This window comes from Mustelus asterias, chromosome 4 (genome assembly GCF_964213995.1).
Source record: "Mustelus asterias chromosome 4, sMusAst1.hap1.1, whole genome shotgun sequence".
NCBI classification, from domain to species: Eukaryota; Metazoa; Chordata; class Chondrichthyes; order Carcharhiniformes; family Triakidae; genus Mustelus; species Mustelus asterias.
In genome coordinates, this window is record NC_135804.1 from 84,109,374 (window position 1) to 84,124,165 (window position 14,792).

Consider the following 14,792-nt stretch of genomic DNA (forward strand, 5'->3'; position numbering starts at 1 on the left):
GAATCAGGAAGATAAACATCAGAGGAAGGAGACTTGCATTCCATCAAGCACCGTTCTGTTTGCTCGAGATATATAAAGGTTTAATGTTTTATGTTTAATGCCAAGAATAAACATCAATCTAAAAACATCTGTATTGATCCATTAATTGTAAAAATAAGTAGTTCATTAGTAACAAATAGTTGGTTAGATGTTGGAGACCCAAAGGTATCATGTTTCTCCATGAAGAATGGAAGAGCAATATTTTTGTTGCATTATTGAAGGAGTTCAAAACATTCAATTATTGCACTAAAATGGTGGTGTGAACTCTGGGGGGGTGGGTGATTTATGCCCTCTGGGAGTAGGTGATTTGAGGCTGAATCATCAGCATAAGAATGAACACCATTAGATGATGAGTCAAGGTCATCAATATGAAATCGAACAGAGGGGTGAGAGGACAGCACCCTCGCAGAACCCAGATTTATGTGAAGAGATTCCGAGGTTAAATCTCTATAGAGCACATTGTGAAGAAACATGATAGCCTTAAACCCAGCTTTCATGAAAGTACATATGGTCGATTGTTTAGAAGTACATGATATCAGGTGTCAACCAAAGCTTTGGAGACATCCAATGCCATGGCCAATAATTTATCTATGTGTTTAACTTAAGTAATGAGATGACCAGCAGATGGCCATGTCAGCATGATGCACGTTATGATTAACAGTGCTATCTTCAAGACTCCATTAAAAGGTAGAAGATTTCTTGTTGGGTCTCTATTTATTTATTTCTTCATTATAATTGGTCAGCTTACTGTAGCACTTTACCATCTCCGGGCCTTATTCTTTATTATTATCCTTGTCAATGGGACATGACTGTTACTGGCAAAGCAGAATTTATTGCCGTCCTTAGTGCTATAAAAGCTTGCAGAGTATGGGACTGGCGCTTAATGTAAGTTAAACTTGGTTATTGGTGGTAAATTCTCTTTCCTGCAGATGATTATTGAACAGTCTGACTTTTACAACAATCACGGACTACCATTATCATTTCCTGGTCCACGAACAATCAGATTTCTTCAATTGCATTTCACAACTTTCTAAGATGGGAGTTACAAATACATTAACTTTATTAGATGACTTTCTACATTTGTTTTCTGGGAGAATACAATATACTGGAGAACCTGGTATCATGGTCTTCTCATTTTCAACCTAGTTGGGATATAATGGATCAAAGTCTTATTTCTCTGTCAGTTCAAGATGGTTAACAAAAATGACTTTGGACAATCTCAGTCTAGCTCCAAATGATTTCTGTCCATATGAAAAAACTGACTTCCATTGTAAAATACCTTGGGCTCATTCTGTCATTTTATTGTCAATGACTTACTTATAAAGTGTAATCATTGCTGTTTCATTGGCAAACACCAACCATTTTATGTACAACGTGACCCATCAAACAGCAATGATAAAGTTAGCAGTTACATTTTTTGGTATTGGTTTAGGGATAAATATTGGCCAGAACATTAGAGCAACTTTCTTGAGAGATAAATATTGGTTAGGACAACAGGGCTAACACCTATTGTTCTTTGAAATAGTGCCATGGTATCTTTTACATGCACTTCAGAGGGCAGATGCTGCCTTGCTATGACGTCTCATCCAAAAGGCAGCATCCACAAGAGTGCAGCATTCTTTTCAGCAATGCACTGAAGTGTCAGCCCTGATTACTTGAATCTGAAACCTTTGACTCAGGCAACAGTGCTACTAACTGAGCCACTTCTGACACACCTAAACGTGTGTAAGTCAAATGTTCCCTTATTTGGTTAAGATTCCTGATCAGTGTTGAGCTATTGCAGTGGAGACTTATTCATCATCATATACTGCAACGTACATACTGACATTGTACAAACATGGAGAAATACACTTTTTGCTACTTTTTGATAATTACAGGTAAACTATTTTGACAAGTTGTTGGCTTGGGAATTCCTCTCCCAGTGTTTTCTCTCTGCTTAGAATCATAGAATGCTACAGTGCAGAAGGAGTCCATTTGGCCCATCGAGCCTGCACCGACAACAATCAAACAGGGCTGGACAGACTGGATACAAAAATGTTATTTTCTCTGGCTGTAAGGTGTAGAACCAGGGGTCACAGTCTCAGGGTGTGGGTTAGGCCGTTTAGGACTGAAATTAGGAGAATTTTTTTCAGTCAGAAGTGGTAACTCTGTGGAATTCTCTATCACAGAAGGAGGTGGAGGCCAAATCACTGAATAAAAAGAAATCGATAGATTTCTAGACTTTTAAGGTGTCAAGGGGTATGGGAGAGTGCTAGAGTATGGCATCGAGGTAGAGGATCAGCCATGATCACGTTGAATGGCAAAGCAGGCTCGAAGGGCCAAATGGTCTGTTCCTGCTCTTATTTTCTATGTTTCTCTGTTTCAACTAGTCCCCTCCCTCGAATCCCCTCCCTCACTCCACTTGAAGACTGTGCTCAGTCTCAGCTCCACCTTGTAACATGGAGGAATCTTGATAAGTGTATATAATTAGCCTTCACATAGAACATCAGTCATATTTGAAAGTGTATTCACATTTATACCCAATTAGCTCAATTCGGTCTGAATTTCCTCAGATGGCAAATAATGTCAAATTACTACTCCGTGTTCAATTACATAACTCAAGTTATTTTTCGATCCTATTTCACCCAACCTTCTGACTCAAGCCTGGTAAGATCCAGACAGTGCAGAACGTGTCCAGGGCCAAGCTTTGAAGCCCAGCAGAGTCGGTGAATGAGGACACACCCTCTTTATACAGCATTAGCTGGTGTAAATCAGATAGGTTTAAAGGTCTATTGAAATTTTAAGGCCCTTTATAGGCCAGGGGAAAGGTAAATGTCTAATGTAACTGGATAGAATTTAGGGGTGGAGGTCGCACTTAGAGTCGGGCCTGCTAGGAGTTGGAGGAGTGCTATGCAGATGAGGGAAATCCCATGGGGGGGGGGGGGGGGGGGGGGGGGGGGGCTAGTCGAGCGGTGTCCCTGGGAGTTCGGACAGTCCTGTGGAGCATCAGTCTATGTCTGTACAATCATTACTCAAAAGTTAGAAGTGGTTACAATCAGAACTTTTTCTGGATAACTACTAATGTTTCGCAGTGGAACCATTCAAAGATTGCGATTTAAATTGCATTTTTGGATGATTCCCAGCGTAAAGCAATTGCCCAAAGGGAAGCTAGCACTTCTGGGCAATTGCCACGCAAACCCTACCCCACTCCCAATAGAGAAGCTCAGAAGTTATATTCCAATTTGTTCACTGTTTTGAAAAAACACACAACTAAATAGGGAAGGAACATGTCAATGAGCAAGATGTTTTCAGACAATCTCTCTCAAACATCTTCCTCAAACAACATATTTTAGCCTTAAAGACACACTTCTGATTCTATGAAATATATGTACATATATATGTAATATATAGTATTTAAGTTAGACACACACACATAGTTACTTGATGGGCAAATATTGCATGCCAATCCAATTCTGCATGTCTGAGGAACAGTCCAACAATTTAGAGACAGAGGAAGAGTCAAGAGAAATGGAGGAGAGGTAATGCTGGGTATTGTCGGCATTTATGTGGCAGTGCACCCCCTCACGCAGGTTTCATGGCGGTGTGGGATGACATCAATGGGAAAGATTTAACAACAGCAATTTGCATTTATACAGTGTGTCACAAGGAACACAGGAGAGTTATCAAAACAGAATTTGATCCAGTGACATAAGAAGATATTAGGGTAGATGACCAAAACTTGCAAAAGAGGTAGGTTTTAAACAGTACTTGAAAGGAGGAAAGAGCAATAGAGAGATGGACATTGTACAGAGGGAATTCCAGAGTTTAGGGTCTCGGCAGCTGAAGGCATGGCCACCAATGCAAAAATGATTTAAATTGGGATGTGCAGGTGGACAGAATTAGAAGAGTACAGATATCTCAAAGGGTTGTAGGGCCCAAAGAAGTTGCAAAAAGTGGGATGGGGGGGGGGTGGCAGTGTCAAGGCGAGGACGGATGGATATCATGGATGGATATGAAAAACAAGGATCAGAATTTTAAAATCAAGACATTGCTCAATCAGGAACCAATGTAGGTTAATAAGCACATGGGTGATGGGTGAATAGGACTAGGTGTGAGTTAGGACATGGACAACAGAATTTTGGATAAGATTAAATTTATGAAGGATGGAACGTGGGAGTCCAGCCAGGTGGGCATTGGAAAAATCAAGTCGAGGTAACAAAGGCAAAGATGGGGGGTTCTGCACCAGATGAACTGAAACAAGGGTGGAGTTGAGTGATGTTATGAATGGAGGAGCTCTTAGTGATGGTGTAGATGTGTGTCTTTAAGCTTATCTTGGGGTCAGTATGACACCAAGTTTGCAAACATGCTGTTTCAGCCTCAGATAGTTGCAAGGAGGATGGAGCTAGTGAGTGAGAAGTGGTAGACTGAGGACAATGATTTTGGTCTTCCCAATATTTAGTTGGAGGAAATTAAAGGAAAGGTTTGACCCAAAGTTGAGTGTCCAAACACATATCCTCTCCATCACCAAGATTTTCTAGTTCCATTCTCCATAACATTGCTCGACTCTGACCCTATCTCAGCTCATCAGCTGTTGAAACTCTCAATCAATATTGCCTCTGGACTTGACTATTCTAATACTTTCCTGGTTGGCCTCCCACCATTCATAAACTTTTGCTCATCTTAAACTTTGCTGGCCATATCTTAAGTTGCACTCACCACCTGTTCTTTCTGATCTAGTGGTTTCCAGTCCAACAAATGTTCATGCCAAAATCCTCAATCATTGGGCGGGATTTTACAACCTCGCTCACCCCAAGATCAGAAAATCCTGCCCAAGGTCAACAAACCTTTGCATGGTCGGTGTCCCGCCAGCTATGATTCCTGTGGCGGGCATTATGGTAAAACTCCACCCATTGTTTACAAATCCCCTATTGCCTCACTCCCTCCCCATCTCAAAACTCCCCTGGGTCTCTGCATTCTGCAAATTGTGGTCTCTTGTACATCACTGATTTTAATTGTTCCACCATTGTTGACCATACTTCCATTTAGTCTGGCCTGAAGTTCCAGAATTCTCTCCTTAAACCTTTGACACTGTACCCTCTTTCCTAAAGATGCACCCTATAACTTACCTCTGAGCAAGCTGATCATCTGTCCTTGTATATTCTTCTGTAGCTTATTTTTATAATGTTTTTACTGATGTTGCTCTTGTGAGCACCTTTGGAAATTCATTTACCTTAAAGATGCTATATAAATATAAGTTGTAATTGAAATTTCTGTTTCTACAGTGGTCAAATTTTTAAAAATGAATTTTAAAAGGTAAACTAAAAGAATCAAAAACTATTCCACTTTATTTGTAAGTTTTCAATTAGTAATTTACAACACAAAATAATTAAACACTGACAGCTAGCAAGATGCAATTCCAAGATTTTGATAATGAAATTCGTTCTGACACAAGAGAAACTGAGCTCTTGTGCTGCTGGTCAGTTTTCCCCATCTTCAACCCGACATAATGTTTCCCGAATCCCTCTTAGTTCTTCCTTTGTGTTGCCAAACTCATGTACATAAGAAATCCTGTCCCTCTCCAGTTCTCTCCTGTTACTGCACTTTTTGTCCCCTAATCACTCCCTCTGTGATTGGCCTGTTTAAGTCCGCGTCTTCAAATTAGCATTTCAAAATAAGGCGGCAAATGAAAACTTTTAAATACTGCAAAATAAACGATTTGGTAAAAGCACTTGCAACTTCTAATTGCCTAACATTTTCAATTTTCCTACTAACTTTTTTTAAAATATAAGAATGCATATTCCATCTAGTGGCAGACGAGTTACTTTCAATCGAGTAACGTTGCTGAGAACACAGTGCTGAAGAGAGTGTCTGCCTGTTCTTTGAGATTAAAGCAAGAGGCCAGCCTGCAAAATGTAAGCACAATTTTGATCCCTGCCGACAGCCGCCTTCTCTTTCACACACGCGCACTGCTTGATTTATTGATCATCTTCCAGTTGAGAGCAAAGATCTGCTTCAAAAACAGTGTCAGGCATTAGAAATCATGGTCAAACGGCCAACTCCTGTTACTATTGAGCGTGAAAGAAAAGTTTGCGGGGGGACGGTGGATCTGATAATTCTGATCAATTGTCAAGTGCCTCAAATCTTGGAACTTTACTCTAAATATTCTTCAACAGCTATTTACCTGATTTCTTTCCGCCGCCTGGGGAAAGGTGGAGTGTAGTGTCGAATGGTGTATGTTTACAAATGGAAATGCGTCACATTAGTCTTTGTTTTTTTGTATATGTGCAAAAATCACAATTCCAAAACAAATACTCGATCGAGCATCAGGACTCGCGCCAGGGCCCCGTTGCCAGGGCGACGGGCGGGTGCCGTTGATTTTGGACTGCGCCTGCGCACCCCCCCAACCGCGCGGCCTGTGATTGGCCCTTGCCGCCTCCGACGTCATGATCATGAGAGCAGGTGTGATTGGACGTGGCTGATTTTATTGTCTGGCTCGGAGAGCAGGAGAAATCTGCTGAATTGATATCCTCCTGATTTTTACAGGGCTTGAAGGTACGCGCCGCTGATTTTACCGTGAATTCAACTGAATTTAGAGGGATTTCTTTCTCATCCCTCCCCTCCCCGGCCTTGCGGTAGTGAACAGGCGGCAGGCGGGTTTTTGTTTCAAAACAAGTGGCTAAAGTTGCAGTGGTTAGCGTGGCCTGGCCGCCAGCTGCTGGTAGGTCAAATCCGCCTCCATCCAAATATTCAACTTCAGACTTTTTTTTCCACAAAATGCTTTCCTCTCATGGTGCGGCCGCCGGCAAACTTTCCGTGAGCAGAAAAGCGAGAGAGGGGAGGGGAAATCCCTCCGTCCCCGGCAACGGTGTCCATCTCGCCCTCTCCTCACTCTCCAATCGCCCCCCCCCCCCTTCCACTCTTGGCGGATCCGGCAGGCGGGCGGGGAGGATAAACATACACACAGACTGGAGGAGGATTTCACCAGAATGGCCCAGGCTCTAACTCCACTCATGCGCACTGCTGCAATCTGCTGGGATCTCTGTCTCGTTTCACGTTGGGGAGGGGTGATCGGGTATAAACCTGGTGCAACAACAGATAGTGCTATGTATTCTAGTATGACACTAAAATAACCTGCAATAATATAAATACAAAATGCTACCCACTATAAACTGATACAACAGCCCAATATGTTTTAGGTGGAATATAAACTTCACATGGTAGCACAGTTTTAAGAAAACAATGCAGTGCAGTGTAATCTAAAGTAACAGCACTTTTAGTCTCAAATAACTGCTGTATTATAAGTAACAATGCAGCGCAATATCATGTATTATAACAGAACATTTAATGTAATGTAACTAGTATATATAAACAAAGCATTGCAATATAATGTAAACTAACCGTATATTTCGTTTAAAATAACCACAGTATTATGTAAGAATGCATCACAATATAATCAAATACCAACACATTCTATTGTAACTATAGTATGATATGTGAGGCACCACAATATGATCTAATGGTACAATTGTAATATACAGAATATAACAGTTTTATGACAACATAATCTAACAATGCAGTTTAAAATAACATGATACAATATGCCAACATATGAGAGCGGAATGTGTTCTAATATATAAAAGAGTACTAACAAATACAATGCAATTTAACACTTGTGTCAAAATGTAAAATGTAATTGATAAAATATAATTTAACACAACATAATGTATCCCAGTTTAGCAACCAACAATATAATTTAACAGAATGCAGTTATACAAACATGACATAATTTAAGCCAGAATGCAATACAATGAATGTCATGTGCAACTCCGTGCAATCCAATTCAATGTAGCGCTGCACAGTTCAGTGTAACACTGAATTTGAATCTTCTAAGTTTTCTTTTCATTCTTTGATCTACTTTTACTGTTATTTATCTATTTTGTGTACTGCAATTCCTAAAATTCTGAATAATTCAACCTTCCCTTGCAAAGCCCTGTATCAAAACCATTGTTTACATTTTAAATGAAGTAATTGACAATTACAGTGGTTAGTGATAGAAAACCATGCTATAGAATTAATTGCCAGCAAATCTTTTGCTAGTAAGGGCCACGTGATCGTGCAAAATATTAGATTCTATCCTCAATGAAAGAACAATGTTCTCAATGAGAAGGCAATTTTTTTCAGGACATTAGGACCTGTTAAGAGGTCACATTTTCTGATCATTTTCTCATGCCCCAAGTAAAATACCACTCTTCAATGTAATGTTGGGCTGATTTTGAAGTAGTAAGGTTTGCTGTTTAATTTAAAAATAGTGGCAAAAACTAGTTCTCCATTTCCAATGCAGGTCTCCTTTTGAACCTTTCTCTTGCCAGTGAATGCTCAATTCATGATTTTGGGCTCAACCTTAATTTATTTTGAAACCATTCTAAAACACTGTGTCAGTGCTAAGTGCTGATATAGCTGTTGGGATGAAGGGGATTAAAGGATATGGAGGGAAGGTGGGATCAGTTGGATGATCAGTCATGATCATAATGAATGGTGGAGCAGGCTCGAAGGGCTGAATGGTCTACTCCTGCTCCTATCTTCGATGTTTGTATCTATATATTTATAAATTACTTGTTGTTGCAAGTTCAAGGCTATTCCTCTTTCTTCCTCACCAGGTACCTAGTGGCATGGTGGTGAACTGATTTATTGAACTGCTGTAGTCTGTGTCGTTTGGATACACCCACAGCACTGTTAATAGAGAGTTCCATGATTTTGTATAGAGAAGCTGTTTCCAATGGTCGAAGGGTTGATAAGTAGGACACAGATTTAAGGTAACTGGCAAAAGAACCAGAGACAACACAAGGAAAAATTGTTGTCTCCTATTCTGTACTTCCTCTGATTCCATGACCATGCAGAAGGCATCATAGATTATCTTTCCTGGGTGGCTTTATCTGCTCCAAACCAAACGATTCTGGGTTTAGTTGTCTTGCTTTTTGCAGACCTTAGCCAAGATCAGCTAATTCAGTAAAAATGGAAAGACCATAGGGTCATCCTAGCCTGTGCGGTTGTATACAACAGCAACTGCATTCATAAAGAGCCTTGATTGTCTGAGAAGCTCCAAAGGCACTTCACAAGAGCATTATCAAGCCAAATTTGACACAGCCACAAAAGGGAGATACGAGAACAGGTGATAAGTCTTGTTCAGAAAGAGGGGAGGGGACAGATTAGAGAGAGAGAGAGACAGATTTGGGGAGGGAAATCTCCCCAGTTTATGGTCTACTCAGCAGAAGGTACAGTTTCCAATGGCAAAGTGATTTTAAAATCGGAGGCCTCGAGAGCTGTCGGAGGTTACCAATAGGGAGGGACAAAGCCGTGGAGTGATTTGAGAACAGATGAGGGTTTTAAAATTGAAGTGGTGTTGGATCTGGAGCCACTGTAGGTTAGTGAACATTGGGGTGATAAGTGGACAAGACTTGTTGAGAATTATAGTTACTATGAAGTATTTATTCATGTTTGTACAGAGTATATTGGTCTGTTATTTGAACAGCAATGTGGTAAATGAGGATTAGAATGTGTACTTTGCAGCTTCAACTTGTTATAGTGCTAGTGATAATTTTAAATCATTTTTGCACTTAAAAGTAGTTGAATTAAGCAACATGAATAATAGAACAAGGTGGGAACTTTGAATTGTCAAATCATTCACGTGTGTGTGTGTGTGGTTAGCGTTTATGTTGTGGGTTATGATCTATCAGACGCTTTAGAGCGCAAGTTGAGGTTGTAATGATGACAAAACAGTGCTCAGTGTTATTACTCTGTAAAGCTGGTGTCTGCAAGTCTGGTTAAATGTAGGAATCAGGAAGTTGCTCTCAAGGATACGGTGCTCCTCAACAGAGTGCATTGTTGAATTTGCAGATGCACTCGTCATATCACTGGTTTCTGTGCTGTGAACAATGTTTTAGGCACCAGTCCCATTGCAAAAATATTTGGAGATGTTACACCTGGTGTTTTTAAAGTTTTTAGAGTTTTTAATGGAGGGCTAAGTCATAATCACAGATGAACAACCTCTTTGGTGATGGAAAACCACAATTCTCGAAACCTGGGATGTCACGTCTATTCTTTGATAAATTCCATACATTTTGTAAATTGTTAATTTTTATTTTACATTTTAAAGTGTGATTGCTCTGTTTCCCATGTGTATGTCCCAAATGTTATTCCACTCTCTGAAATGATTGAAAAGTGAAAGAAAATAGTTTAAAAAAATTTCCTGGCTTGCTGTACGTGGGAATTCTCCAATCTGATTGGCTGCTTGATGACTTCAGTGCTCTTGAATGCCACAGATCTTTTGTACATGGTGCCAGAATGAAATTGATAATAGGGAAAATTGACGCCACCCAGCCGAGTATATCTTTGTGGACAGTTTTCTTCGATGTCAGCAATGAGTGTACTCCCTGTTGCCATCAACCAGAAAACATGGGCCATTGTGTTACCATCTTGTAACCATTGAGGCAACTATTTTAAATCCTGTGGAGAGCTGTAGGAATGTGACAAAGGGGATTGAAAGTGCAGTTGCAACGTCCATCAGGTAACCAAAAGAGTGGCTTGATTGCTTGCACTTTGCTGCAGTAGTTGAGAAAAAAATGTTTTATTTTCTTTGGCTGAGCCATGGAAAAATTTAATAAATAAAAGGGTCTGTATCCAGTTCCTTACCAGATTGTGGGTGCAATCACTCTGTTACCATTCAATCATACCTTTTAAAATGTTGAAAATTACTCCTTTGAAGAAACCAGTTGTATTTTTTGTATTTAAAAACCACTGGTTTCACCTCCAGCTGAGGAACCGTGCAGTGCGAGGTGGAGTCGCAGTCTTGTCTTACAAAGTTATCTTCGATCGAGTGTGACAGGAGGGTCGGGAGCCAATCAGAATGGGGGATTGTCCACAGGTATGATTGAATTGATACAAAATGTAACCAGGTAAACATGATAGTGTTGCATAAGGAATTTTGTTAAATGGGGATAGATGCAAGATTATCTGGGCTTGCGTGACCCAAGCCAAATCACCAAAAACTTGAAACATTTACAATTACAATATTCACAATGGCTTGTTGGGTAAAACTTGAAATATGAACAGTATTTCAGCTGACTAAAAAGGTGCTAAATCATTAATAGGTCTGAGACATAAGCTATCTTTCTGTTAACGCAAGCTGTATTTACACTACAATTACTATATCAGTGTGAGGATGTTCTATTTTGTAGTAACATAGATCTATAACCATAATGTTAGCATTAGTACAAAGCAGTTTGCTTCAGACTAACACCGTAGTGCAGTCTAATATAATACAGCTTAAGATGCAATGTTTGGACATTGCAAACTTTATATTTTGGGTATTATTATTGCAGACTTTTAATTTCAGGCACACATTCTTCCAGTATCATACACTCTTACATCAGATGTAACATGGCAAGATTGCAGAGGAGAGCTTGGTCTACTTTGCCAAATCTGTGCTTTAACTCCAACCTCAACAGAGCAACCTCTTCATCAGTGTAGTGTTATTTCTATTTCCCACATCAACCATGCTGCTTAAATGGCATCGCCCATTAGTGCCTGTTTAGAGAGAGTCACAGGCCAAATATGCTTCCTAGAAACTAAATTTCGAATCATAGAATCCCTACAATGCAGAAGGAGGCCATTTAGCTCATCGAGTCTGCACCGACTCTCTGAAAGAGCATCTTGCCCAGGCCTATCCCCACCACCCTATCCTCGTAACCCCACCCATTTACCCCACTAATCTCCCTAACCTGCACATCTTGGGACACTAAGGGGCAATTTAGCATGGCCAATCCACCTAACCTGCACATCTTTGGACTGTGGAGGAGGGAAATCAGAGCACATGGAGGAAAGCAACACAAACACAGGGAGAACATGCAAACTCCACACAGTCTTCCAAAACTGGATTCGAACCTGGGTCCCTAGCACTGAGGAAGTAGTGCTAACTGCTGTGCCACCGTGCTACACTGTCACCAAACTTGCCCAAACTTATTTCCTATAGGACTATTGCAGTGAGATCTTCATCCCAACTTTCTGGGCTGAATTTGATCCATTGCACAACCCAGATCCCCATAACTGGAGCTTTATCCCAAATCTTAAGCATTTGAGGTTCTCTTGTTTCAGGGACTAATTTGCCACAATGCAAAAAAAGTGAATTAATTAGGTCGATGGTGTAATGAAGAATTGTGGGATGATAGGAAATGGGTTGAGTGGTAATATAACTTGATGCACCCAAGGAATAGTCAGGAGAGATTTCAGTTTAATTTATGGAATATTGGTGGCACAGTTGAATTGTTTTTTCTCACCTCGAAATTGACACTCTTGCTTGCTTCCCATTCTCCACCTTCCAGTAACTCCAGCTCATGTAAAATCTTCCTGCCCAAATGCTCTCCTCACTACATCATGTTCATCAATCACCATTGTTGATCTACTTTGGCATATAGTATCCTACTCCCTCCAATTTGAAATTCTTATTCTTGTGTAAATTTATTGTTGGATTTACCCCTCCATATCTTTGTAATTTGCAACACTTTCCACCCCACCCCTACCACAACTTTCTGTCTCTGACTTTGTGCATCCTCCTTCACATTACCATTGACAGACCTGCCTTTAGTCACCTCGTTCCCAAACTTGAGAAATGTTTAACAAAACCCCTCTGCTTCCCTATTCTCCTTTAGGTTTCTAATTAAAACCCACTTGCTTCATTTGCTAACGTTTTATTCTTTGGTCAACATCATTTTTGTTTCATTATGCTTCTGCATCGTGTATTTTTCTCTATATTAAAGATGCTATATAAATATGTTGTGGTTTGAAGGAAAGTGGGACATAGGCGTACAAGGTATAAGGATTGCGGTTTATGTAGAGGATAAAGGCCAACATGGTCTTGGGTTAAACAGCCTATTTTCATGTTGTATTGTTGTGTAAATCCATGTCTGCATCCCAACATTGCACCCTGATCAGTTTCAGCTCTACTACTGGCAGGTCATTTTCTACTTTTTTCCAGGGAACAGAAAGAAAGAAATTAGAGAGCCGAGCATAGCGAGCAATGAGTAAGAGTTATGTTGAAAGGTGGTAGTGAGAGAGAGAAGGGACAAGGACAGAGAAGGAGAGAGAAAGAATGGATTGAGAGGTACAGGGTGAGATAGCAAGACTGGGGGAGGCAAAGGCATTGTTGATTTCAGAGATTGGTGAGAGAAAAGAAAGGCTTGGGAGGGAAAAAAAGATTCAGCGATTCTCCTTTTTGAACTACCACCATCAGAATGGTGGAGGAAGGGAAGAAACAGAAAAAAAGAGTAAGCCATTCACTCCTCTGGCTTGTTTCACCATTGAACTAGATCATGGCTAATCTGTAACTTAATTTCATAACACAGTGTGGTGCCCAGAACTGAATGCAGTACTCTAAGTGATGGGAGGAAAGGGGAATGGAGAAGGAAGAGGGAGCAAAGTGAATATCCGTAATTAACCGTAACACTGTGAAACAGAAGTCCAGAAATAATAGAAGGTTTCGAGAAAAGGACCAATTATGCAACTTTACTTTTGATATTGGAAAATGTATTGGGTGTCTACTACTATTAACAAACCAATAAACCAAGTTACTTCAGTGTCACAATGGCCCATAACCTCCAACCTCCAGGGTGTCATAGCTGGGGGTATACCCCAAAGATCTGCAGGAGAATCCACCTCTGAAGGTCCCCAGGTAAAGATTTCACAGCAATTGCCTGGGAGATTTAAACTTGCATTGGGCAATTGCCCTGCAATACAAACCATCTGAAAGTGTGATGTAAATCCCAAGTTTTGGATGGTTCTGATTGTCTTACATCAACAATTACTCAAAAAATGTTCAAAGAATTAAAACCACTTTCAACTTTTGGGTAACTATAGTACTGGCCATCCCTCCACTCCCAAGACACCTCCAACTGCCCTTCCCTTACTCCGCCCCCTACCTTGATCACCCAACTGACGGCAACCCCTCCCCCACGTTCCAAACTTAGATTTCTCAAAGTGGCTGGGACTTTTAAACTTATCTATTTTCCAGCAGTTGTGACACCTAATTTTTAGGTATGTCTGGTGTTGCTCCTGGCATGCCCTCCTGCACTCTTCATTAAACTAAGGTTGATCCCCCCTGGCTTTTTGTTAATGATAGAGTGGAGGATATGCTGGGCATGAAGTTACAGATAGTGGTTGAGTACAATTCTGCTGCTCCTGATGGCCCACAGTGCCTCATGGATGTCCAGTTTTGAGTTGCTAGAAGTCTATCCTATTTCACACGGTGGTAGTGCCATGCAACACAATGGAGGGTGTTCTCAATGTGAAGACTGGTAATCAGCAGGAGGTTTCCTTGCCCACGTTTGACCTGGTGCCATGAGACATCATGGGGTCCAGAGTCGATTTTGAAGACTCCCAAGGCAACTCCCTCCTGACTGTATGCCACCTCTGCTGGATCGGTCATGCCAGTGAGACAGGACATATCCAGGAATGGTGATGATGGTGTCTGGGATATAATCTGTCAGGTATGCTTCTGTGAATATGACTATGTTAGGCTGTTGCTTAATTAGTCTGTGAGACAGCTCTCCCAATTTTGACACAAGTCCCCTGATGTTAGTAAGAAGGAATTTTCAGGGTCGACAAGGCTGGGTTTAAAAGCCTTGTCGTTTCCAGTGCCGAGGTCGATGCCAGGTGGTCCATCACCTGGAAAAGGTTCATTACTTTGTGTTCTTTTTGATACAACTGAGTGGCTTGCTAGGCCA

General features: G+C 40.8%; 1 protein-coding gene across 15 annotated transcripts in view; it reads left to right on the forward strand.

Annotated features, from left to right (window-relative positions):
- Positions 1-5,838: 5,838 nt before the first annotated feature.
- The window catches only part of hdx (highly divergent homeobox), a 116,566-nt gene continuing 107,612 nt past the window's right edge, over positions 5,839-14,792 (forward strand). For 6 of the 15 annotated variants that reach the window (XM_078211296.1, XM_078211304.1, XM_078211300.1 and 3 more), the window contains exons 1-2: positions 6,486-6,570; positions 10,829-10,939. In XM_078211296.1, coding sequence (XP_078067422.1) covers positions 10,922-10,939 — 18 coding nt within the window. In that variant the 5' untranslated portion in view covers positions 6,486-6,570; positions 10,829-10,921. Of the gene's footprint in view, positions 6,737-10,828; positions 10,940-14,792 lie in introns of all 15 variants that reach the window. The other 9 variants (XM_078211297.1, XM_078211303.1, XM_078211301.1 and 6 more) reach the window with 9 other exon arrangements.